At 43.4% G+C, this 27758-nt stretch overlaps 1 protein-coding gene across 2 annotated transcripts; it reads right to left on the bottom strand.

The window, feature by feature from the left end:
• LTB (lymphotoxin beta) lies at positions 1-27246 on the bottom strand. 2 transcript variants are annotated; one of them, XM_089659128.1, is made up of 4 exons: positions 27118-27246; positions 9455-9476; positions 5909-5959; positions 1-1789 (listed from the first exon to the last, which is right to left on the bottom strand). In XM_089659128.1, exons 1-4 carry the CDS (start codon positions 27199-27201, stop codon positions 1386-1388), a joined length of 561 nt encoding a protein of 186 aa, XP_089515254.1. In that variant the 5' UTR covers positions 27202-27246; the 3' UTR covers positions 1-1385. The 2 variants fall into 2 exon arrangements, with proteins under 2 accessions (XP_089515254.1, XP_089515255.1); XM_089659129.1 differs by lacking the exon at positions 9455-9476 and having other exon boundaries at positions 27118-27223.
• Between the last annotated feature and the right edge of the window lie 512 nt (positions 27247-27758).

Below are 27758 nucleotides of genomic sequence, written 5' to 3' on the forward strand. Positions count from 1 at the left end.
TTCCAATAAACTTTTATTCAAAGTGATCGCATCTCAGCAGATGAGTGCAATGTTTTGGCGCCATGCAGGACCCCATCGTTAGGCATATGATAGGTGCATACAGTAGTACAAGGACATATACAGGACCATCCACCAGTCGAATACAAGGTATTAGGAGCCATCCCACTCCCTCGAACATCATCAGATTATATAAATACCGCCAAAACATCATAACATAAATAAATAACCATAATGGTATCTTGCAGATGCAAATCATTAGTTAATGAAAAGGGTTCATAAATAAAGGGAAAAGATAGGTTCATTGTTGTGGGTCCCAGCCCCATATCTCAGATGTGCATAGTAAAACTCAATATCTGATTGGATACATCTGATAAATGCGCCTGATCAAGGAGACATGATTTCAGGGTTCAGTGTCGCCATTGCCATGTGACCAGACTGCTACCCAATCAATTACTGGGCACTGGGGCACCGCACCTGTGATTTCCGGCTGGCTGTGCTATGGCAACAAAGACTCTGGATGGCAGGGCCACCAATGCCATGGAAAGCCATGATGTCAAGATGCCCATTCAATGTTCAACTTGCAGGTTTTTATGTACCGACCAGGGGTGGACTGACAACTCATGGGGCCCCGGGCAATAGGGGATCATGAGCCCCCTGTGTCTTTGCCCAAACTCAAAAAAGCCTATGAAAAAGGTACCAGGGGCATCTCATGGGGCCCCATACTGACCCCGGGCCCTCAGGCAGTGCCCGAGTTTCCAAATGGTCAGTCCGCCCCTGGTACCGACCATCACTTTACCATTCCGATGTACACAGTTCAACCTTGGAATGGGCCCCTTGAGCTTTGAGAGTGACCCTTCCACCCAGTTTCTGGAATTAGCAATATTCTCCCCAAGGTCTATATACAAGGTCACCATTCCTATATGGAGCCCCTCCAATGAAAGTCCTAGTCCATTACATACTACATTTCTCTTTTTTGTGGATGTTTCCATGCACTTGCATCACTAGGAACACCTTTTATTCAACACAGAAGTTGGAGGTTCTGCGTGCTATAATCACATCAGTCTTATTGTTACAATAGAAGGAAAACTGCTAGAAACAACAGTAAGCTGATTACATAAGCAGTCACTGCCATTTCTAGGGGGGGTTCTGTACAAAGTGTACACAATGCTGCCGGAGTTGGCAAGGAAGTAGCATTTGAACATTTAAAAAAGCATAGCTAGCTGCAGATTAAAAAGGAAAGGTCATGTTTAATAAATTACATTACAAAACTGCCTGCTTGGCAAATATATATGGTATATAAATTGTATTTGGTGAAACTGGCATTTTCCTTTTAGGACCAATATATTTTGAAAATACGACTAAGTGCCTGTCCACTGGTCCGGGACTCAGGACACCATGACAATTCCAAAGAAGGTTTTCCCATCGGCATAGTCTACAAGTTGTGGATGGCTAACATGGACATACAGCTTTTGCCCCACGTTTAGGTTGGCAAGTCCACCCTGGCTTAGGCTGGCTGACCAAGTATCAAGGTCCGGGGGTGGTCTAGTTATGCTTTCCGACCCGGTCAGCAGGGTGAAGTTTACATTGGTGGATTCGTGCAGAGTGATGACCTCACTGAATAGTCTTACATCATAGTTCTTGCCGGTGAAGCCAACCTGACAATAGACATAGTAGAGACCTTTACGTTTGGTTACGAGAGTGGTGATCGGAGAGAGTATAACATTGCGAGTGAATGCCACCTCCGAATCAGAGTTCCATCTCATAGTTTCCTTCTGTGCTGGGTTATTGCCTGTGGAGGAAGACAAAGATTTGGTAAGTATGGTCTGAAATTCATATTAGTACATGAGACTTTAGATCTTCATTGTGCATATAACAGTTACAATCAGGGGCGGACTGACAACTCATGGGGCCCCCGGGCAATAGGGGATCATGGGGCCCCTGTGTCCTTGCCCAAACTCAAAAAAGCCTATGAAAAAGGTACCAGGGGCATCTCATGGGGCTCCCTACTGACCCTGGGCCCTCGGGCAGTGCCCGAGTTTCCAAATGGTCAGTCCGCCCCTGGTTACAATATAAAAGGAAACACACTGAAGGTAATACCTATGCTGCCATTGCTTTTCTTTCCTTCTCCAATGCCAACTCCCTTACTATCATGTTGATCCTAAGCTAAAAAAAAAAGATTTGGCTAGAGATACATTTAAAGTAGTATATTGGTGGATCAATGCTGGCAGGACCCACCGATAAGGGGGTACCCCCAGTCCTCTTGTACAGGGATTGGGCCCCATCAGTTCAACAGGGGACCCAGGAACCAAAAAGAGGGGGAAGGGGATTGTGGACAGAGAGGGTGATTGGTGTGGTGGGGGGAGGGGGGTGGTTTTGCTAAAGCCGATCCCCCTGTGGCTCTGCCTGCAGCAACTGAAAGCCAGCTTTTCCTCCTCTCCCTCCTGTTGGCTTTCAGCTGCTGCAGGCGGGAGCCACAGAGGGATTGGTTCCAGTAATTTCCGCCCCGCCACACTGATCCCCCTCCCTGTCCATAACCCCCTTCCCCTGCTGCCCGGGCCTCCCTGTGTGCCCCTTTCCTCCGCAACCCTGCCAGCTTCCCCTGTTGTCCCTCCGGCTGCTGCAGGCACATAGGGAATTGTTTCAGGATGGAGGGCAGGGTGCCGGTAAGTATGTCATATTTACTGGCCCCTTTTCTTTTCTGAATGAGCACAGTGAGTAATCGGTACTGATCACTCACTGTGTTCATTCATAACTGAAGAACAGTGTTTACTTCAGTTTGTGTATGAACAGGGAGTCTCTGTACAGAGCATTCCTGTAAATTCATCTGCAGTTCAGCTGAGTCTGCGGAGGAAGGAATGGGGATCAATGCTTCCAATTCCTTTCTCCGTCTCAAAAGTGAGACACCAGAGGTCTGTTTACACCCCTCATATTTCATCAAAGCCACCCCAACAGAAAAAAACACTGTAAAAAAAATTGTTTAAAAAATGTAAAAACAAAGTCATAGGTCCTGATTTAACAGAAGCACAGGTGTGTGTGACGCCTGTCTAGTTAGGACCTGAGGCTGTGTTCATAAATTATGGGAGGTACATAGGCCAGTGTTTCTCAACCTTTTTTCAGTCAAGGCACCCTTTAAACCTTTGGACAGTCCCAAGGCACCCTTTAAAATTATGTACAGTCCCGAGGCACCCCATTCTAAAATGGGGTGCCTCAAGACTATCCATAATTTTAAAGGGGCACCCCATTCTAAAATGTAAAAAACTATTCTAACAGCAACATCCACACATGTAGGACACCCAACATTAGAGGTGATTTATTCTTCCACAGCAAATACACTTTTGCACACTGGTACTGACTAGTATTCCAATGTTTCTCTTCTCCCTCACTGAGCTAATGTGACCTCAGCACTGATGGGGAGGGGCAGGGGAGGGTCAAACTAGGATGCTGTGCAGGCAGCTGACATCCTCCTTATCAACTGATGATGTCATTGGTTGTCAGGACGCTGGCGGCTAGAAGGTGGTAATGGCACACAATGAAAGGCATCAACAGCAAGGCTCTTTCTATCCATACACCATACATCAGCATCAGAGGTTGGTCATCAGCTCTGAGGAAAGGGATTCGTCCCCGAAACGCGTCAGCCATTTGACCGCACTGACAGTGAGAACACCTTGCCCACCGATGTGGCCATTGTCATTTTTCTATGCTTTTTAGATACATGCTTCGTCTGTGGGTATGTTTTTATTATTTCATTCCTACAATAAGCCTTGGATAATGCACTAGGTGTGTGCGCCACCTGTTTTCTCTCTATCCAGTGGCTGATTTCCCCGTCTGAGGAGAGCTGCACCCCTGAAGCATTTCCTTTGGTTGTCGCTGTCCTGGTACCCTTGGCTTCCCTTTTGGCTGTGCATATCCTGAGGCGCTGGAGAGTACATACGATATCCGGCACACAATGAAAACCTGTGGATTTGTGTAACTATAAGGCTGGCTTGTTCCACCTGCTGGCTTGTATACAAGTTTTGGGCAATTTTTAGACATTTTGCCAAGGCAACCCTGAAGAAACCTCAAGGCACCCCAGGGTGCCTGGGCACCCTGGTTGAGAAAGGCTGACATAGGCTTCCTGCACACAGCTCCAGCCATATATAAAAACATTTGATTCACACTGTACATTCCACAGCGCCCATGTGAATGAGCCCCAGGACCTCATTTACATACAGAATTTTAGTTATTAACTCAAAACTGTTTTATCTGTTAGGTTTATCAGGGATTTTGGAAGGTATGCTTGTCTACTAATAAAGAATTGAATGTATTTTTAGCGATAAATATTGTTTTGATATTTTCAGGGGGGGGACTGTCAGGTAGGCTGTACCGGACTCCATGTTTCCTAACAGCAGCTCTGAATACTGGTAAGGCAGGGTAGGTGAAATTCAAACTGTGGCTGTCTCATACAAAGCAATGACCTAGTAATCCTGTGGTCCAAGCACTGCTCCAAACATAGCACTGCTGCAAGTTTACAGCAGTGTCCAGCAGGCACGTTGGACCACACAAGTGCCGAGTCCAGGGGCGGACTGACCATTTGGAAACTCGGGCACTGCCCGAGGGCCCGGGGTCAGTAGGGGGCCCCATGAGATGCCCCTGGCACATTTCATTGTCTTTTTCATAGGCTTTTTTGGGTGTGAGCGAGGACACAAGGGCCCCATGATCACCTATTGCCCGGGGGCCCCATGAGTTGACAGTCCGCCCCTGGCCGAGTCATTGCTTGTATGTGAGAGTCACAGTCCAACTCTTCTAGTGCTTACATCAGTCTATACAGCCTGACTGTATTATAGTAATACATTAAGAGGATTCAATCAGGCATTAAAGTGTTACTAAACCCACAACAGTAAAATCAGTCTGTATATGCAGTAAAGCATGCTTGATATACTCTCTGTGGAACCTAAGGGGTTAATCCTCTGCATTGTGTAAAAAGGATGTTTGATCCTGTCTTCTCTGCTCCTCCCCTTCTTCCAGTGTCCCCCTCTTATCTCCTCATATGGTGTGGAGACACTCTGCACATGCTCAGTTTGGTGTGTATTGCTAGAGAGTTGTTTTTTTTTTCTTGGGAGGGTGCATGTGATCAGTACAGGGCCAATCAGCACTGTCCAGACAGAGGTCAGGGGTTCTGCATCATCATAGAGCAGAAAGAGAAAACGTCTCCTACAAGCATTAAGCATTAAGCAGTGCTCTGCTGGACACTGATAGAAGTCACATGACTGCTATATACTGCTGATGAGAAAAGGTAATTAGCAGTTTATTTTTTACTAAAATTGCATTTTCATGTGGTGTGTACTGTGGGAGACCAGATATAGTGAATGCAGGGTTCTGGGAGACCAGATATAGTGAATGCAGGGTCTGGGGGGACCAGATATAGTGAATGCAGGGTCCTGGGAGACCAGATATAGTGAATTCAGGGTCCGGGGAGACCGGATATAGTGAATGCAGAGTCCGGGGAGACCAGATATAGTGACTGCAGAGTCCGGGGAGACCGGATATAGTGAATGCAGGGTCCTGGGAGACCAGATATAGTGAATGCAGGGTCCGGGGAGACCGGATATAGTGAATGCGGGGTCCGGGGAGACTAGATATAGTGAATGTAGGGTCCGGGGAGACCGGATATAGTGAATGCAGGGTCCGGGGAGAGCGGATATAGTGAATGCAGGGTCTGGGGAGACCGGATATAGTGAATGCAGGGTCCGGGGAGACCAGATATAGTGAATGCAGGGTCCAGGGAGACCAGATATAGTGAATGCAGGGACCGGAGAGACCAGATAGAGTGAATGCAGGGACCGGAGAGACCGGATATAGTGAATGCAGGGGTTTAGTAACACTTTAATGTAGACGTGTATGTTAAGAAAACAAAAAGACAATAACTCACCAATTAGATGCGCTGCTGGTTTAATTCTTTGCCAGTTGTTCTTCTTTGAGCCTGAAAACAAAACAAGGTGATGGAGTTGTGTACACACAAAGAGACTAACACCTGAACTGGTCTATATGCCATCTGTTAATGGGGGGACACTTTCCAGGGGACCTGCAGATTTTTTTTCATACTCTAGCTCAGGGGTGTCAAACACAAGGCCCGCCGGCCAAATCCAGACCCCCAGGCCATTTCATGTGGCCCTTGCACCTCTCCTGCAGGTACCCCCTTGTCTTTGCCCCAACCTTCTCTCAGCAGTCGGCAGCAGAGAGAACAATAGAACTCCTCTGCCAAATCCTGCACCTCTCAATGCAGCTGCACCACCCTCTCATCTCTGCCTCCCCTGGTGTCAGCATTCAGCAGACTCTGGTAACTGACTTCACTCCTCCTCTGGTCCTCCTCCAGACCCTGCACTTTCTGTTTTCCAGCTCTGCCCCCAAAGGTGGTGCACGGTGATGTTAGGGAGGGTGTGGAATTCTTGATATCTGATGAAATTTGGGGGAAGGGCGGGTGGAGTGCTCTGGACATCTAGTCTTACAGATACAACTGGCCCTTTGAGGGCAACCATAATGCTGATCCGGCCCGCAGTGAAATGGAGTTTGACACCCCTGCTCTGCTCCATGTCCTTCTTTTAGTGATCCCAAGGAAAATCCCCTTACATCTCTGTATTTGTTATCGCATGCTCATGCACAGTCACATATAATTTAAGTAAATCAGTTACAAATATAATTAGTTCAAATGGGTGAAAAGAAAAAAGCATAAGCAGAGCTCTCTTTTCATGAAAACATGTACCCATTGATCTGTGCCTGCAGAAATATAGGCAGTGTAAGTTATACCCAGAGAAACTCAGGAGGTGGGAGGGTTGATAGCCAAGCTGAACAATTATAGAAATTGACTAGATTTGCACACAACTTCAGCTGCCTGTAAGCAGGGGTTTTCTCCACTGCAGGTGGCGCTCACCCAAGTGGCCTGGAGAGGAAGTCCAAGAGAAACAACATTTCTCTATGGTTTCCTGGGTCAATGGAGCAGCGTTTCAGTTGGCTACACTGTTCCTATGTAACCTTTGGTGGCCATCTTGGGTCAGCAGGGACTATTTAAAGGGCAATTCCACTTTCGTGGGAAAACAAAAAATAGCAAATAAAAAAATAATAATAATATAGCGTTTACAATTGTTAACCTAGTCATATTGTAATTGAATGTTATTACAAATGACCTTTCCTTTTCAATCTACAGCACTGTAACCGTCCGTGAAATGCAATGCAATATGGCTACCTGGAGGTGTTCTAACACAGAGTGTGTACAGAACGCCCCCTGAAAATTTCATTTCTTGCTTGTGTGATTGGCTCACTGATTTTCCCAGATATATTTTTGGTAAAATACTCCCTATGGGAAATCAAGTCTAAAGGGATGCAGACCCTGCAATTTTCCTCATTAGTGCCCTGAAGGTGTGGCAGCTGATTGATAATAATTCAGTCTCTCCCATACAGATTCACTCTACACATGAACACAAACAAACATCTACTTCTGCAGAATAACAAAAGGTAAGAATCTGCAACAAAGTGTGTTAAAATCCCTGCAATCACCTAGAGGGGAATGTTTTTCCTAAAAAAAAATGGAGTTACCTGGCCTCCAGGTTTAGCACACCTCTGGCGTGTGGCTAGTGAAGGGAGAGAGACCTCACTTGTTAGGGAGAGTAACTAGCAATAGGGAAAGATTCCTGACAAACAGGGAAAGATTAGGAATTCTCTATCCTGGAAACAGCTTCCCACTTGGGATCGGACCGGCCAGGCCTTGCTTCACCCTCTGAAACAGACACTGTCGGCACATCTCCTCCTACACTTCTGACTACATTGGACTGTGAGTTATATCCCTAGCAGTGCTCTCCCACCAGGGTGCCTGTACTGTTGGCATTATGTTTAATACAAGTTTCAAGTTTTGCTGCAACAGGACTCTGTGGAGATTATTTACTAAAACTGGGGAGCGCAAAACCTAGTGCAGCTCTGCAAAGAAATCTATCAGCTTCCAGGTTTTATTGTCAGAGCTTAATTTAACAAGTTGAACTTAGAAGCTGATTGGCTCCCATGCACAGCTGCACCAGATTCTGGATGCAGCAGTTTTAGTAAACGCCCCCCCCAAAGTATTTACTGCCTGCACCCCACTGCACCTCCCCACATGCCTATATCTCTGGATCTACTGATTGTTTTGGAGGTCGATTTTTCCTATAGAAAATGCATTTTTTTTTATCTTTTGCTCCAGATGCCCAGGTTTGCAACTTTAAAGGGGTTAAATGCTCATTATGTCTAGGGGTAGAGACATAAGCTGTAATACGTACTTTATTGCATGCTCTGGCAGGCTTCTGCCATGCTGTGCGACCTATGCCTCTGTTCTACCGCACTCCAGGTCGCACTCTGATGTCATTATGGTCAATGCAAGACCAACCTGCCTACATTGTATATGAGGACAACGAGGGCCCGCCCACAACCTACAGCATCTGGGGACCATGAGGAATATGGTAAGTATTACAGCTTATTCCTCTACCCCTTGACTTAATGAGAATTTACCCTTGCGGTGTATGGGGGGGAGGGGCATTGCAAAGGTTTTTTTTTTTTAATCCCAGACTTAAGCTCTAGGAATGTTGGGTAGGTGCAGCATGGTGCTATGGCAGTAAACACACAGAAGCTTAGAGTTCAGTAACCGTTGTATTGAAGAACTTGCAAACAATACAACAACGCAATGGGAGAGCTCACCCAACCGGAACTTACAGTCAATGCAGTGGAGAGTCAGTGGTTGTAGGTCCGAACCGAAAACAGTGCTTGACAAGGGGGGTGGAATGCAGCCTAGCTGGTCCAAACCAACAGGGAGCTTGCTGAGGTGAAGATGCTGGCCCTGAGCTGGCATTACTCCACCAGAACCTGTCCCTACTGATAGTGCTGTCCCTAACAGACGTTCTCCTTACACTAGCCACTTTGCAATGCACGCTAAAACCTGAAGACAGGGACTTAAAAAGACTCTGCATGGTCCAAAATGGCTGCCAACCAAAATGCTGCTCCAGGGAACCAACAGAATCATAGAGAAACCAAGTTTCTCTTGACTTCCCTCTCCAGTAGCACTGCTGCTCTGGACGAGCGCCACCTACAGTGGAGAAACTAGACTGCACCTGCTTACACGCAAAGTACTTGGGCAGTCCTGACCCGACACTTTGTAAATCTCCTTGTCCAAGTAAACAGATATGCCAGAATGTTTTGTAGGATATTCTTAGATTGCAACTACTGAGTGGATAATATGTATTTTTTAAGTTGGTCAGTAGAATAAAACAAAAATGTTTCTGGTGACAAAAAAAACACATTTTTGAAAATCACAAAATATCTTTGTAAATTTAGGACTGTGCCAGTTATGAGAATAAAAGCATTATAAGTGTCAGAGGAATAACAGGCCACTAATCTCACATATAATGGCACCAGGGACTTGTTACGAAAGAATAATAACAATAATAATAAATAATATTACCTTTTGAGAAATTGGTCGGTGCCTACAAGAAAAAATATATAATTTACAATACAGAAAAGCTCGCACTGACACAGTTACATAGTTAGTCTGGTTTTAAAAAAAATGTATATCCAAGTTCAGCTAAGTTCAGACACAAGATTAGGGAGTGGCATGTTTTGCCATGGGGTGTTATGTGTCATATGAAAAGGTACAGCAGGTTTCTTGTCACCTATGATCAGGACTAAAAAGAAAAATAATATGTCTCTAGCATCTTAAATAATATATACAGCATGAAATACGCAATGTTTCAGTGTTTAGCCAGTAGGTGGAGCTTTAAACCCCTTTTCACCTATTTTCCAGGTAATATTTAGTGTCGCTGTTGTAAACAACTTGTTTATAGAACTCAATAGCTCAATGTAAAATTTACAAATGCAAGGGAATGGGGCTGATTTACTAAAGGAATTGAGAATGTGTCCTTATCAAACTGAGTGTTCAAGAAGCTTAGTAAATAAGGTGATGTTAACAAGTGAATAATGCTCAAGGCTGTCATACATGGCAATTGCTGCAGATTCATTTATTCATGTTTTAAAAGAAAGTTTTTCTGTGTATGACTTGTAATTATATATGTACATGGGGCAGCCATATTTGCCCATTATATACTCAGGCTCTACGTACTGCTTTTTGAAGTGCTACTTTGCTGCTCCTTCTCTTTGGGGTCCATTTATATTAAAAAATTGTTGGACGTGCACTGGGGGTTATTTACTAAAATTGGAGAGTGCAAACTTTGGTGCAGCTCTGCATATAAACCAATCAGCTTCCAGGTTTTTTTTGCCAAAGCTTAATTGAAGCTAATGTTAGAAGCTGATTGGCTACCAAGCATAACTGCACCAGATTCTGAGTGCACCAGTTTTAGTAAATCTACCCCAGCATGTCACAAGCATTTGCCCAGTCCTCATGATGTCTGACTGCATTTTGCTTAATATGCTAAAGCCATTATTTATAGAAAAAAAATGTTGGCTGCTTTATTAACCACTTCTGCGCCACCCTATAGCGGTAAATGGCTGCACAAAATCATGAATATATATACGTGATTTTGCAGTTTGGCTAGGGGGACCTACCCACGTGGCCATTCTTGGCCTTGGCTGTCAATCACTGGGTCCTGGCCAGTGATTCCCCGCTGACACACAGCGATCTCCAAGGATTTCCAACAGGAGAAAGACCTGTATGTAAACAATACAGATATCTCCCCTGTCAGCTCCTGCACACTGCTTTGTATGGCTATGCATAGCAGAGCCATACAAAGCAGTGTGCTTACAGTGAAACACATACACAGCCCCCATAGTAAAGCAGCACACAGTTAATCCTTTGATCGCCCACATGTTAACCCCTTCCTGCCCAGTGCCATTAGTACAGTGTCAGTGCTTTTTATTAGCACTGATCACTGTTTTGGTGTCACTGGGGATGTCAGGGACAGTCAGTTCTCACCAGTGTCAGAATGCCGGCCGCAGTCCCGCTATTAGTCGCTGATCGCCACCATTACTAGTATAAAAAAAAAAAATTACAGTATTTATACCGCCATTTGTAAATTCCATAACTTTTACGTAAAGCAATTAATTCACACGTATTGGGATTTTTTTTTAGCAAAGACATGGAGCAGAATACATTTTGACCTAAATTTTTGAAGAAATTTTACTTTTAAAACTTTTTTACTGGATATGTTTAATATAGCAAAAAGTCCAAAATATTGTTTGTTTTTTTTTCAAAATTCTCGGCTTTTTTTGTTTATAGTGCAAAAAAAGAAAAACGCACAAATACCACCAAAAGAAATCTCTATTTGTGGGGAAAAAAGGACATAAATTTCATTTGGGTGCAGTGTCACACGACCGCGCAATTGTCAGTTAAACTAACGCAGCGCCGTATCGCAAAAAAAATTCTCTGGTCAGGAAGGGGGGGAAATCCTCTGGAGGGCAAGTGGTTAAAAACAATGCATTCCCTATGTGGCTGACACCTTATCTCAACAGAGAGCTCCCTCTAGTGGCTATTCTGCAACTCTCTATATCTAATACAATAAAAAAAATGGAAGAACAAGCTTGCACAAATGTAAAAGGCATATTAAAAAACACAAAAAACAAGATTAAACGCTGCAATCATTCATATTCTGTGCTTGCTGAACATACATCATATTTTTCTTTAAGCTTCAGATAATGCATTTCAAAGCATTGTCATGGGGTTAAATAGGAAAACAGGAAATCAACTATGGACTTGAGAAGGGTTATTGAGCTATTTTCGGGGTGTCATTCTCAGTTCCTGATTTATCCAAGCATGTGAGTGTTAGAATTTACCTCTCACTGACACCCACCTCCTCCAGCTTTGTCATGCTGTCATCACTGTCCCTTTGCCCCCCTATATGCTGGTGTGCGAACACATAGGTTTTTACAGAATGGTATGATGTATTCAAAATTGATTTACATATTTGGCTTACTCAGTAATAGGGCAAAGATCTGCGTTGTTCAGAAATGTTATATTCGTTGGTTCACGGATAATGGCATGTAACCATATCTCAGAATAGGTACATCCTAAAGAGCCATACTAAAAAAAGAACTTGGGCGGTTTCGTTTTTCTATATTCAAGTACAATTGTTGGCTGCTCAAGACGTTTGTTGGTTATAATTGAAGAGTACAAAGAAGAGTGCAGTGGAAAAAAGCCAGCCCATGGGAATTGTAGGCTAAATTTGCAGTTGTTTGTAACCGTGGCCTTGAGTAAGCAGGATTCAATGGTGGACCGCTGATAAAAAGATAAAGCAAATAATTAAAGCCAATGTATAGTTCAGGGGTTCTTAAATCCCAGCTCTATGATTGGGTCATCAGGTTAGAAACCACGGGCCCCATGCAGTCCTTCCTCTTTCAAGCACATGTTCCCCCCAGGCAGCAGTCCTGAGAAGTTAAAGAACAGCTGAATACTCATTCTACCTGGGCAAAGCTTGGGAGGCAAGAGAGCTCCCTCCAAATATTTAAACCCTTCACCAGCAATAAACCTCCACGTGGTTGGCCAATGATATATATATATTTATAACTCAAGCTATTGGATCTTTTATTGCCAGGGATATTCCCCGACTACAGGCAAACACAAACAATAACTTGAACTCGGGAAAACCTGGAGAAAGCAGAATTCTCAATTCAGACCTAGGCTGACTACAGCCTAACAGCACTAATGGTGGCTCAACAAAAGTCTTTATCATATCGAAAATGTTTTGATCATTAAGGACTATGTTCCGCATCGTACTTTATTGAACAATTTCAGATGACGGCCACTGAGGCTTACCGCCTACAGCAAATCTTATATTTTCTTATGTCTGGCTTACTCCAGATATTATGACGCATACTGCCTTTGAAAACAGATGTTATCGCGGGGAGCAATGGAAGGGCGGCATCTCAGACGTGTATAAACTTTTTATTAAGACGTGTAGAAATTTTTCATTAAGGAAAGGTAAATTGCCTTATTTGCAGGCCTGGGAAAACGACTTGGTAAACTTGGTAATGGAAATTCCAGAGAACTGTAGGGAGTGGTCTGTGCAGACTTATAAGGGCATCATGAACGTCTCCTTAGTGGAGGCAGTTAACAAGGTGGCCTATCGTTGGTACTGGTGCCTGAACGTCCACATAGGATGTATCCAGACTCTTTGGTCCTGTGCTTTAGGAGTTGTGGTCAAGTGCACCCATTGTTCTACACGTGATGGTCGTGTGGTAAAGTCAGACGATTCTGGATTAGAGCCCACATGCTCATATATTCTGTAACCGTGGGGAACGTGATCAAGGACCCCAAAATAGCTTTACTTAATAAACCGGTCGAAGGGATACCTTGACATACACAGGCCCTAATACATTTTATGTTCCTGGTGGTTAAAATAGTGATTGTCACTGCTTGGAAGAATCCGGTGGTGGAGTTAATGGTGATGAGGCGCAAACTTACCTGGATAATGATTAATGAGAAGCTGGTTAGTATACTTCGTGACACTACTACACGGTTTGAGAGAGTTTGGAACCTTTGGATTCAATATTTGCAAATGCCTACATGAGGAGTGTCCAGGGTTGACCTAGAGGGCGGACGACGCAGGTCTTGATTTACTTTTTACTCCCTTTTCCTTTTCTTTTCTTTTTTTCCATTTTTTCTTTATTCTCCTCTCCCCCTTTCCCTCTTAAGGCTTTACTCTTCTCAATGAATTCACATGGTATATTTGCTCAGTTTTGTGGGACTGTTTTGAATTGGGGGTCCTTCCTGCCCCTTGGTTCAGTTCAGTTTCTATAAGCTTAGTTTGACAATGATTGTATGCCTGGGGGAATACGTTTTGCATTAAGTGGGGTTAGCTATGCTGTCTATGCTTCACTTGGTTTGATAGGAGGGGGTCTTCTTTAAGGGTGGCTCTTCCACCCCATGGCATCTCTCTCAAGTGGCTTATGATTGTATAGCTGTTGGTAATTCTCATTGGTACTCTATGATTGCCATATGGCTGGTCTCAAGGCTGATTGTTGTCTATACCTCAATGTAACTACTTTACACTGCCTACACTACTGTTTATGGTTGGATACCTCAAACTGCTGCTCACTGGATCAAGGCTCTTTGTATTGTTTTTTATCTTTTATATTGTATGCAAATTCTATTTAATAAACATTATTGAAACAGACTGAAAGAGTTGAATTGAGAAAATAATTTTTTTGGCATCGGTATTTTGACAGCTAGCAGCGTTTGAAAAATCATAGTCAGTGGGAGATTCATTCATCCGCGCAATGTAGTGTGGATGGAGGAATCTGTTGGATTTTTTTCCGTTCAGTCTGTACCAGGGGCGGACTGACGACTCATGGGGCCCCCGGGCAATAGGGGATCATGGGGCCCCTGTGTCCTTGCCCAAACTGAAAAAAGCCTATGAAAAAGGTACCAGGGGCATCTCATGGGGCCCCCTACTGACCCCGGGCCCTTGGGCAGTGCCCGAGTTTCCAAATGGTCAGTCCACCCCTGGTCTGTACTGAAACAATTGATATGTGTATGGCTAGCTTATCATTTCTAACATGCATCAGTGAATCATGTTTGATGGGAACAGATTCTGATGATTTTTTAATATGGGCATTGCATTCTGAGCAGGGGCGGACTGACCATATGGAAACTCGGGCACAGCCCGAGGGCCTGGGGTCAGTAGGGGGCCCCATGAGATGCCCCTGGTATCTTTTACATAGGCTTTTTTCAGTTTGGGCAAGGACACAGAGGCCCCATGATCCCCTATTGCCCGGGGGCCCCATGAGTTGTCAGTCCGCCTCTGATTATGAGTTATGAGCTTTGTGGCCAGCAGTACAGATAAATAATAATAGTAATAATAATAAATAATGCTGCACTGAATTAGACTTTCAGATTAAGGTTTGTAGCTGTGGGACCTAATTAATAGCACTTCATTTATGAGAGTGGCCAGTGATTAAGTCCTCGGTAGAGTTTCATAGTCCCTGGCACCTGATCTGGTCAGTTGATCAGCCTTCCGTGTGTTGCTGGATTGAAGTCGTACACATTGTAAAGTCCAGCGTGCTTTCCATTCAGCAACTTTGACCCAGGAGAGCCCAGAGCAGTTATTCTGTCTGGATATGAATTGTTTTTACTGGGCTGTGAATGTAACCTCCACTATCCAGGCAACATACAGCAATAAGAAATCCACTTAACGTAGAGAAAATGAAACTCGGCGTAGCACTCAAAGATACAAACTAACAAACATTATTCTTACTTTGGCTGAGTAAAAGGTAAAAGCACAAAATGCCAAATAAAAAAAAAAAAAAAACCTTGCCTGCAGCTATTTCATTTGTGTCCCTGCTTTTTCAAGGAGAGCAGGAGGCTTTTTATATCCTGCTCTGTGTATTTTGTACTTTTGCAGAGATGAAAGAAAATTAAAGTTTTCCTATTTATTTATTTATTTCAGGTACTTATATAGCGCTGTCAATTTCTGCAGTGCTTTACATATATATTGTACATTCACATCAGTCCCTGACCCTCAAGGGGCGTACAATCTAAGGTCCCTAACCTACATTCATACATACACATACTAGGGACAATTTAGACAGGATCCAATTCACCTACCAGCATGTCTTTGGAGTGTGGGAGGAAACTGGAGTACCTGGAGGGAAAACCACACAGGCACAGGGAGAACATGCAAACTACAGGCAGATGGTGCCGTGGTTGGGATTAGAACCAACGACCCTAGTACTGCCAGGCGGAAGTGCTAACCATTTAGCCACTGTGCTGCCCCAGGGCTTTGGCTACTCGGGGTGCTGTGTAGGAATCAGAAACCAACGTAAGCTGGCCATACACAGTTATATTTTACTTTGAAAGTTCATAGAAAAAAAAAATTTGTCGAAGCATCTTGCCATCAAAAGCCCTTAAAATTTCATCCGGTCCTGCTATTGGAATGGAATCCCAAATGTGTTCAACTGGTTTCATTACAATATGTACAATTTTTCCCGAACAAAAAAACACATTTTGTCTGTTCAAGAAAAAAATTTCCATCTTACTCGTTCCAATTTTTCATCGCTGCCATTGGAAACAAATGTCAGTTTGACCTCACTAACCATTAGAAATTGTACAAATGTTCCAAAAAAAAAATTTGTGAACAAAATTCTACTAATGTATGGCCAGCTTTCAAGTGTTAGTTCACCTTTATAGAAAAAGTGAAAGGCTCTCTTTAAGGACCTCTTAAAATCAATTACATCACAACCCCCCCACCCCCACCCCCTTTTACATCAGTGTCCTCAGCACCTTCACATCACAGACCTTCTTTATATCCTAATTCGCTTATGCATCAGTGTTATTAGTCCCCCCCCCTCTTCATATCACACTCCCCCCCAGTCCCTTTACATCACAGTGCTTCCATATCAGTGCTCTCTCTCAGCCCTTTGTACACCACTAGACAATCAGAAGAGCGACACTAATTCATGTCCAACAGAGCACACTCAGATAGGCATATGCACACTGACAGATGGATGGACAGCCATACAGGACCTGGGTGAACTCTTAATTAAAGTTACAGAAGTCCTAAAGCAAAGGGGTTGTAACAGGGGCGGACTGACCATTTGGAAACTCGGGAATTGCCCGAAGGCCCGAGGTCAGTGGGGGGCCCCATGAGATGCCCCTGGTACCTTTTTCATAGGCTTTTTTGACCACATCGTAAAAAAGGAGAGGGAGGAGAGACGTTCCTTCAGCAGCTGGCCAACCCTGGAGACATGGTCAGGAACAGGGCCGAGACAAGGGGTGGGCAGTAGGGATGACTGCTCTGGGCACTGTGGTATCATGTGAGGTGTGAAGGCACCAGGAGGAGATTGGGGGGAGATTTGTGTTGGGAGCAGGGGCGGACTGACCATTTGGAAACTCGGACACTTCCCGAGGGCTCGGGGTCAGTAGGGGGCTCCATGAGATGCCCCTGGTACCTTTTTCATAGGCTTTTTTTGAGTTTGGGTAAGGACACAGGGGCCACATGATCCCCTATTGCCTGGGGGCCCCATGAGTTGTCAGTCCACCCCTGGGTTGTAAGCAATGAGGGTGGCCTTACTGTATACTTAAAAGGTAATTCTTACCAAAATGTGTATTCTAGTAAATCAAGCTTGATGAGCTGGGTCAGCCCCTAGCTTCATTTAAGTCTTGAATAACCCAAAAGAGAGGTCTCCTGCAATAATTTCTGACTCTGCTTCTGTATACCTAGGAGATTTGGGTGTTCCAGATCACCTCCTTGTTTCATTCTCCATAACTTAAAAAAAATACAAATCCAGCACAGAGAGTCAGAACCCCTCATAATGGCCACAAAAGGCATGCAGGTCCAGGTATTTAGTGCAGTTGTCTCACCAACAGAAATCCCAAGATATATAAGAGGCAGGGGGTTTAAAATGTATCTAAACCCAGACTTACCAGTCCTTAGTTGTGATGTCTGTATTTGTTTATTTTTTTCTTTTCTTGCTTTTTTTTACCTGGTGATCCAGCTATTTAGGCCTAGAGGAGTTTAGTGTTTTACCTGTAGAAGCAACTAATGGTCTCCTATGTGTCCATTCACATTAGGTAATCTAGCTATCTTTAGGCTCAGCGTTTAAAGGCAGTTTTTCTATTTTTTTTTTATTTTTTCTATTTTTTATACCCCTTCTGTTTTGTGTTTTTGAGAGCGTTTTTCTGGTTTAGCGCTAAAACCTCCTAAATACTGCTAAACGTTCCTAAATGTTAGTACAGAAAACCTTCAAAATTAGCATTTTTTTCTGCCGAGAGCACTGGCATTTTTTTAAGCCATTGTGCATGGATCCTTAAACTTTTCCACTCATAAGGTGACAAAACTCACATATGTATGATCGGAGAACACTGTCACTCTAGGACAGGAAGTCCGAGGTCTGTTCCAAAAGCAATGCAAAAGTTGCCATAGCTTCTTTATTAGCTTACTTAGGTCATTCAAATTTTAACACTTCCTCTTCTTTTTCATTACAGGTAGATATTGGATTCCAAAACAGAAGCAATAGGGTTCTTGAAGGGGGGGGGGGGTGCAGGCTGTCCTACATCCACAGAAGGCTACAGAATGTTTATAGAGATGATACCATTGACAAGAGCCACCAATGACAGAACATCAAAAAAATGGTGGCCATCTGCACACAGACACGGACTCCCTGTTACATAAATATGAATTCAATGGGTAAAAGATGGCTTCAACTTCTGTTCTCCACCAGTAGAGAACTCCTCAGACACGTTTCGCCTTTCTTGGCTTAATCTATATTTATGCAACAGGGAATCGGTTTCTGTGTACAGATGGCCGCCATTTTGTTGAAGTCTATTGAAGCCTGCAAGCCGATCCTGTCTGTCTTGCACCAATTTATCCACATGCTGATCCAACTGATACAGGCTTGGTGGGCATTTGATTTATTTTTTTTAATTGTTTTGGGCTACCAATGACAGGAGATTGCTTTAGTCCAGGGTTTCTCAACCAGGGTTCCACAAAACCCTAGTGCTCCTCCAGAAGTAGCTAGGGGTTCCTTGAGCAATGAACAATTTCTGCCTCTCAGATAAGTTCCCTCTGACATCATTGATCTTTTTAGCTATCTGTAAGGGGGAATTCTTCACAATGACCACAAGTGTAAGGAGCGTTCTTCCCACTGACCATCACACTATTGTATCATGAGTTGTAGATATAGTCATTTTTAGCGGGTTTCCCTGTGACAGGAAAGTTATTTCAAGGGTTCTGTTCCATTTAATAGGTTGAGAAAGGCTGCTCTAGTCAATGGTATCATCTCTGTAAACATTCTGTGGCCCTCTGTGGATGTCGAACAACCTGCGCCCCTCCTTCATCAAGAACCCAATGATAGCATGTTGCTTCTGCTTGGAATCCATTATTTACTTGCAATGAAGAGTTACTCCACCAACATGTGAAATTTGAACGATCTACTTTAGCATTGCTTTTGGTACAGCCCTCATCAAATAACTACAGAACACAACCTCCTCTCTTCTTCTCAGTGACATAGGTGTAAGATGTTCTATCGTCTACAAAAAGAGCTGGGAACAATGTAATTGGTAACAGTCAGAGACCACAGGAAGTTTTTTATTACTTACAGAACAGATATTACAAAATACTGTAAGGATATAAACTCCCCAAAAGGAAGTAAATTATTGCAGTTGAAACTACCCATTGAATCGTAGTAATGGTTACAATCAGTGCTATCAATACATTTGCTCTGACATCCAACCTTGTTGGCTTTACAGGCCTAATTCACAGAAAATATTACCGGCACTTCACACCATGGGGTGTATTATACCAATATTTCTCTCTCCTCCATTCTTTCTCAGCCAGCTAGGATATATCTTCCCTCCACGAGACCACTATAAACATTGATTATCTGCTTCTGCTGGATCTTTATTTGTCTCAATAATCTTAATAACCTTCACTCCATCTTTGCACATTTTTCGGCTTCTCCTCCCACTTGGCTTATCAGTTCAATGAAACTTTTATCAGTGTGACATTCTGTAAGTGATGCTAATGCACAGAGTAGTACATAAGCTCATACATAATTGATGCACAGCAAGTACATTTGTAAAGGTTAACCCGTCCATGGCTGCATGTTTGGACAAAGTATAGGCAATCTGTGTCCTGTCAGTCAATGTGGAACCTCAAGATGCATAATATCTTGCAGGGCATGAAACAGAGGGAGCATGGTTGGAACACTAAAGGCTGCTTAAAAAAATCAGTTCATACATTACCAATAAATTGGTCCTCGAGCAACTGCTAATCAAAGCTTCCTTGTTGATGTATCTCTAGCACAGGGGTCTTCAAATTTTGGCCTGCAGGTTAAATCTGGCCCACTGCAACATGTTATCTCCCACTCTGGGGACTTTGATGGGGACTGAGGACTTTAATAAGGGCTCTGATATGAGAGGGACCCAAATGTAAGGTGGAATTTGATAAGGATTTTGAGGTACAAAGGGACCCTGAAGTTTATTAAGAATTTTTTTGCCTTGTTTAGCTGAAATTCTTTTCTGTTGTTCCAAATCAGGGGTCTCCAAACTTCCTGGGCCCAGCATTAGTGAGCATAAACATAGCCTCAGGGTTTTTGGTTAGTAGGGGGAGGAGTTGTCCCCCATCATTGGTATTAATGGGAGGTATAGTACACCATCATTGGTATCAGTGGAAGAAATATTGCTCTGTTGGTGTCAGCTGAAGGAGGAATAGTGCCCCATCATTGGTATTGGTTGGAGGAATAGTGCCCCATTGTTGGTGTCAGTGGGAGGTATAGTGCCTCAACATTGGTATTGGTTGGAGGAATAGTGTCCCATTGTTGGTATCAGTGGGAGGTATAGTGCCTCAACATTGGTATTGGTTGGAAAAATAGTGCCCCATTGTTGGTGTCAGTGGGAGGTATAGTGCCTCAACAGTGGTATTGGTTGGAGGAATAGCGCCCCATTGTTGGTGTCAGTGGGAGGTATAGTGCCTCAACAGTGGTATTGGTTGGAGAAATAGTGCCCCATTGTTGGTGTCAGTGGGAGGTATAGTGCCTCAACATTGGTATTGGTTGGAGGAATAGTGCCCCATTGTTGGTGTCAGTGGGAGGTATAGTGCCTCAACATTGGTATTGGTTGGAGGAATAGTGCCCTGTCATTGGTTTTGATTGGAGGAATAGTGTCTCATTGTTGGTGGCAGCGGGAAGAATAGTGCTTCATATTATTTTGAGGAATAGTGCCCCATGGGCCGATAAAGGCTATCAAAGGGCTGCATCCAGCCCTCGGGACGCAGTTTGGAGACCCCTGTTCTACATTATATCCTGCTGATTAAAAAAAAAAGTTAAAATGTATTTATTTATAGAGGATTCATTCATTTAAAAAATGTAATTTTTTTAGCCCCGTGAAAATGTGTAAAACAAATGATGCGGCCCTTGTATTAAAAAGTTTGGAGACCTCTGCTATAACTGAATACTGCAAACTAACAGTAGCACTGGACCTCTAAAACGGTGGGAGGTATGGCCGCTGTCAAAGAGTGGAAAGGTTTCTTTACAATAAGAGCCGTGAAAATAATTTTCACAGAGCTAGTTCTAGCCAACACAGTAAATTGCTTCAAGGCTGAAAGAGTTCATAAATGCACCAAATATAATTGGCTATTAATATTTACAAGATTTCCCACATTACTATTTTATACCAGAACCTGCCCTCTGGGCATTAAGGAATATAAAAACCGTGGAACATATAGTCATTACAAACAAGTTGTTGACCTTTTCATTCCTTCAGCAGAAAGTCTCGCTGCCCAATCATTATTCATTCAGATATTTTCAGCTGCAGCATGTCTATCAGACAGAATTTGGCTCAAGTCTGATCACGGCGCCAGCCACCCCTCTGGAGGTCACGATGCCAGCCTCCCCTTTAGAGGTCACGATGCCAGCCTTCCCTTTAGAGGTCACGATGCCAGACCCTGACTTAAATCTAAGTCTACTAATTATGCAGGGCTACAAACCTCTGGGACTGTAGTGGTAAGTGGAGATTGGATGCCCAAAGCCTGGACACCAAGGATTTAGACAGTATATGGGCAACCCCTTTCCAATAATGACTGTTGGTTTGTGACTGCCTAATTCAATTTAAAATATTTTTATATTTTTATTTTTTATTTAAAAATATTTGGTGTACTATTATATTTAAAATAGTACACCAGGCATACTTGACTCCAAATAGGCTAAGGCACTTTGGTACCTCCACTGGAGCTGCATGCTGGAGCTGCACATCAGAACAGACCAACTATTTGCTAATCCTCTGGCTCTGCAACAAAATTGAGGATTTTTTTTTTTTCTGGGGGGGGGTATAATAGATTAAATTTACCTTCCAAGTATAATTCACATAACTCTAGATATAACTGTCTGCCTGTTGGGATTTGTTGAACCATTGGCCTAAACCAGGGTAAATCAACCTTCACAGAGGTTACTACTCTACTATTCCCATAAAGACATTATATTAAGAAGGAAAAGACAAGAATCAACCAATTCCTCGCTTTCATTTTGGAAGTCATTGGTAAATTATGCATTGCCATTTATGAAGTGACCTACAGTATGAGAGCGGGGGGGATGTTTAACTGCCCCTAAACTCTGCTGCTGCTAACATCTCATAAAAGCCTATGTTTGCATGGACACAGGCTTTTACTGAGTCTCTTAAACACACGTTTAGGAGCAGCAGCAGGGGTGGACTGACAACTCATGGGGCCCCCGGTCAATAGGGGATCATGGGGCCCCTGTGTCCCTGCCCAAATGCAAAAAAGCCTATGAAAAAGGTACCAGGGGCATCTCATGGGGCCCCCTACTGACCCCGGGCCCTCGGGCAGTGCCCAAGTTTCCAAATGGTCAGTCCGCCCCTGAGCAGCAGTGTACATGAGGACTTAGTGATAGAGCAGCGGGTAAAGGCTACAGCACTGCTTAGATAAGTGGAAGGTGTAGATATAATAGTTTTTCTTCATCTCAGACCTAGCATCAGATATGTGTCTTCATGTAAAATGCATGCATGCTAGCCATGCGCTAGTAGTTTTGTGAACAAATGTTTGTGCGAAAATTCATAAGAACATTCCTACGAAAATTCTCGATGACTTGACAAATGTCATTTAAAGGTACTTCAAATTTTTATTTGCTTTTAACATTTGATTTTAAGACAAATGGACTTTGCTGAACAAAAACCACATACATTGTTAGAAATTAATTTGTTCAAGAAAATGTTTCCATCTTTCTGGTCATTGAAGTTGAAAACAAACATCGTTTTGACTCCACTATTGATTAGAAAATTAAACAAGCATTCTTAAAATGAAGAATTTCAAATTTCTACTTCTAGTGTATAGCCAGCTTAAGGCTAGCCATAAACGCATAGATTCCACATCCTTTCTAAAACACACGTTGAGGAATCTCCACTGACAGCTATTGTATTTCACAGTATGTGCTTTTGAACTTATAACCAGATGCTGTCAGCAGATACCTCCATATACTGTCCTGGTCTGAGCATGAAAAAAGTTTTCCAGCTAGTCCTTTATCCAATCCTCCCAACAAACAATACGATTTTGCCCACAAATGGGAGTTTTTTAAGATAAGATACAAACATTTTAGTCTTTTTTTGACCTTCCTTTATTTTGTGTTCCAGAGATGCATCAAAAAGGGCGGAGAAACCTCTCCATTAAGGACACAGCAAAAAAATGCCAGAAACAGTTGTAACTTCTCCATGCTCCATGGCTACACCCAATTTTTTAAATTGTGTTCTAGGAAATTATTGAATTTTAGCAACCTTGATGGGTTATCTATTATCCTTCAAACGACCTATAAAAAATGTTTTGGCTAGAGTTCCACTCAAACATTTTTTATTTATTTTTTATTATTATTTTAATGACTTGACATCATCTGGTGCTCTTTCTCTCCCTATCTGATTCTCCTTTTGCCCCATATAGGTAAAAATTTAATTACGGTAAGTCATTTGCGCTTATTTATATCTATATTTAAATGGATATTTGATCCCTATTATATCCTGCACAATTGCAGGGACGCATAGGCCAACTAAGTTCTTTGATAGTGCATCTTGATATGCAGTAGTAGCTCCGTGAGCCTAACATCTAGGGTGATCCGGCATGTTCTTTTTTACTTTTGATTATTATGTTCATTGTGTGGTTGTATGTCATAACTCCATTGTTTATGTTATTCTTCTTGATATATTGTAGACTGTATTGCGGTTGGAGCTTTTCTCTCCCCTGAAGAAGCCCTTGTTGGGCGAAACATGTAGGGAATTACTGCAACAATACAGCCAAGCTTCAATTTTTGTTTTTACAGTATTGTAATTATTTATTCTTTTTCTTTCCCCGTTTTTGTAAGATTAAATAAAATTTATTGTGGTTTTTAAATCTGTTTATCATTGTAAATTTGCACCCTGAAAATCCCACACTATCTAGTTCAACATTTTCCATTCAAATATGTTCTTCAGTGCCAGCACTGGAATCATAGTCTCAGCCCTTTGGTGGAGCACATTCATACAGAGCTGCTGACTGACCTCCTTTGATAAGCCTTTATTTCTATTGTTTTGCAAAGGTAATAATCAGTTTGGGAACATTTCTGTGACGTTGCAGTGTTAGATTAATAAGAACTGTTTCTTTTCATCGATAAAATTTGTTAGAGCATGGAATATGAAACAAATAAAAATCAAAGCCGGCCATACATATGGCATTCAAATCTAGATGTTCTATCTGTAGCATCGGCCAACCTAAACAAGCAACACACATCCAATCAGGCAGGCCCTTGCCCTTTCATAGGGCCTTGTAGATCTAAAGGAAATCGTACAATCAGATAACATGGTAATTTTAAAGTGTCTGTAAATGCAAAACTTTTAATTTACTTTTTTGATTTAGGAGGAAAGGGTTCTAATCCCTATCAGGTTTTTTTTTGCTGTTCGCGTCCTGTTGGGGAGATTTCCCTTCTCTCAATGGGGTTGATTTACTAAAACTGGAGAGTGAAAAATCTGGTGCAGCTCTGCATAAAAACCAATCAGCTTCCAGGTTTGTTTATCAAAGCTTAATTGAACAAGCTGAAGTTAGACGCTGATTGGCAATCATGCACAGCTGCACCCGATTTTGCACTCTCCAGTTTTAGTAAATCTACCCCTATGCCTGATAAAACCCAGGGGCGTATTTACTGCGAGGCATTTTTCAAGGGTGGCGGCATCGCCCCCCAGAAGAACGGACACAGGTGGCAGTCGACAGTGGATGGGGAACAGGTGAGGCAGTATCTGAGCCATGCCATGGGACCTGAGAGAGGCTGTGGGCTGCTGGAGGATGTAGGTAGAGACCAACTCTCATTCCCACACAAGGACGACATTGGGTTTTCCTGACCAGTGCTGGGACAAGGTCATCTAGAGCTAAAGGCAAACATGTCAAATTGTGCACTCCCCAAGTTGTTTGAGCATTATGTGTGAGCAGAAATGCCCCCCTCCCAAAAGTAATCAAGCAATAATTGCATGCTTACCCCCTAAGTATACATTTCCTGTCCGCTCAGAACAAATTTGCCCCCCTGCTGAAATCCCTCCTCCCGAGCCCCCAGCTCAGATCTTCACTTCCCCATGTGTCCCCAGCACAAATTCCTACCAAAATTTCCCCCTCCTAGCACATATCCTCTAGCCCTCCAATTTCCCCTCCTAGCACAAATCCTCTAACCCTCCAATTTCCCTTCCGATCACAAATCCCACCCCCCACACACACACACACACACACACTCCTTACCCCCCCTCCCAGCACACATTCCCCACCCCTGCTCAGATCTTCTCTTTCTCCATGTGTCCCCAGCACAAATCCCCACCAAAATTTCCCCCTCCTAGCACAAATCCTCTAACCCTCCAATTTCCCTTCCGATCACAAATCCCCCCCCACACACACACTCCTTACCCCCCCTCCCAGCACACATTCCCCACCTCAGCTCAGATCTTCTCTTCCCCCATGTGTCCCCAGGACAAATACCTACCAAAATTTCCCCCTCCTAGCACAAATCCTCTAACTCTCCAATTTCCCCTCCTAGCACAAATCCTCTAACCCTCCAATTTCCCTTCCGATCACAAATCCCCCCCCCCCCCCCCACAAACACACGCACACACTCCTTACCCCCCCCCCTCCAGCACAAATACCCCCCAATCACCCCTACTAGAACAACCCCCCCCTAGCACAAATCCACTTCCCCCCCACCATATGACCTTTTCTAGCGCAAACCTCCCAATTCCCCCTCCCAAGCAAAAATCCTTTTCCCCTATCCCCACACACAAATCTACTCAAATCACCACTCACCCCACAAAATTTCCCCTCCTAGAACAATTCTTACCCCCTGCCACCCCCAAAATTTCCCCTCCCAACCAGGGGCGGACTGACAATTCATGGGGCCACCGGGCAATAGGGGATCATGGGGCCCCTGTGTCCTTGCCCAAACTCAAAAAAGCCTATGAAAAAGGTACCAGGGGCATCTCATGGGGCCCCCTACTGACCCTGTGCCTGAGTTTCCAAATGGTCAGTCTGCGACTGCTCATAACACAAATCTCCTCCCCCCAAACTCCTCCTGGTGCCTTCACACCTCACATGATACCACAGTGCCCGGAGCAGTCATCCCTAATGCCCACCCCTTGTCTCGGCCCTGTTCCTGACCATGTCTCCAGGGTTGGCCAGCTGCTGAAGGAACGTCTCTCCTCCCTCTCCTTTTTTACAATGTGTTTGGGGGCAGGGGGGGAGTGGGACACCCAATTTTAATGTTGCCTAGGGCAGCACAAAAACAAAATACAACACTGGATAAACCCAGCAGGAAATGTCTCCAAAGTGTACAAAATTCTCATCACAGGAATATAGGAGAATTTCCTTTCACCTCTTGCTTTGGTAAAGACTCACAATTTTTGGATTGCCCCACACTTTCTTGTTTCAGTGACAATAGCCACCAGGCCAAACAGGGGACTAAATTTCCCTAGCAGAGTCATAGATAGCAATAAAAAATCGACAAATGGTCTAACCCTTTTCTATGCTTCTTAAAACAAAAAAGGAAAAAAATGCCTTTACATACATTTCAAATAAAGTAGATAATCTGCAATATATGTTTGCAAATGAATAATTGAAAAAATGTGGCATAGACTTGGCTGTACTGAGACCGCAGAATGGGAAGCCACTCGTTCGCACTCCTTCAAACCATTTTCTACTTAAGCCGCCATCGTTATCACCCAACGTTACAACAAGGTGAAAGGATTTATCCTTTTCTTACAGGGAGTGGGAGATTTTTTCCATACGTAATGATAATGAGCAAGTTTATGACGCAGAGCTATAAGAATTTCATGATACATCTGGTGAATGGTGAAAACTAAAAATAGCAACGTATATTAGCAGAAGCACATTTTTCAAAGCAATGGCCATTCCTGGAAGTCAGGAACAGTTGGCAGCTCTGGCGTAAGCTCCAGTACGACGGGGACCGATGAATGTGTCCTCTGTAAAGCACTATATCAGCGCTGTACGAATACATGTAATAAATATGATTTGGCCACATCCTGTTTTGCAAGCTAGCATGCCTTACTGCACAGTGTAACCAGCTAAACGGGCAACAGACAGATAATATCTCCCATTATTGTTAGTGACGACCCTGAACCAGTGAGCCCTGTGGGTTAACCCGTGAATGCCTTCTCACCTTTGGTTTGGCTCCGGTGCCAAGGTCGCATACTGCCAAGACAGCTAAGAAAACAGCTATGAGTTGCAGCCAGCTTCCTGCCATCACTAGGATGATCTTCAACGCTTATTGGTATCTGCAAAAATATACTATGTAGCGGCCTTATAGAGGGAGGAAGGGGATGTCCCCACCACAGTTTCCTTTGTAATACCTGTTCGGGAGGGGATGGCGTGACGTGGAAAGGGGACCTCCCGTCAAGGTTGGGGAAATTACCATAAAAAGATTTAGGACATATCTTAAAAATGTCACGATCAAATTACTCTTAAAAAATTATTAAAATAAAAATCCAGTCAAACTAAAGATAAATACATAGCTGAGTAATATATATGAACTTTAAGAAGACTTTAAGAAGGGGAGCTTGGTTTTCCCATTTGAGGCACCTTTTCTATGTATTACCGTGGAGATGCCAACAGTATAGTGTGCTCTTGTGTAGGCTCCATTAAAATATATGGAGAAGGCACCCAACTCTAGAGTCTATTTTCCATGTTTTCCTATAGAGATGCCATCCTTATAGTGCACCCCACAGTAGAGTCTTCATAAGAATATAGTAGAATGTAGTCCTCTCTGGGACACTCACCATGTTTTCCTATAGAGATGCCATC

The sequence above is a fragment of the Staurois parvus genome, unplaced genomic scaffold (assembly GCF_062004578.1).
Source record: "Staurois parvus isolate SC_StPar_1 unplaced genomic scaffold, SC_StPar_1.0 ptg001133l, whole genome shotgun sequence".
In the NCBI taxonomy this organism is placed as follows: domain Eukaryota; kingdom Metazoa; phylum Chordata; class Amphibia; order Anura; family Ranidae; genus Staurois; species Staurois parvus.

Excerpts from the sequence above, each read along its gene's own strand:
- LTB (XM_089659128.1), bottom strand. The coding sequence starts at position 27,201 with ATGGCAGGAAGCTGGCTGCAACTCATAGCTGTTTTCTTAGCTGTCTTG. Across the intron at positions 5,960-9,454 it reads ACCGACCAATTTCTCAAAAG|GCTCAAAGAAGAACAACTGG; the intron begins GTAATATTATTT and ends TTTTGTTTTCAG. Across the intron at positions 1,790-5,908 it reads ACCAGCAGCGCATCTAATTG|GCAATAACCCAGCACAGAAG; the intron begins GTGAGTTATTGT and ends CTTCCTCCACAG.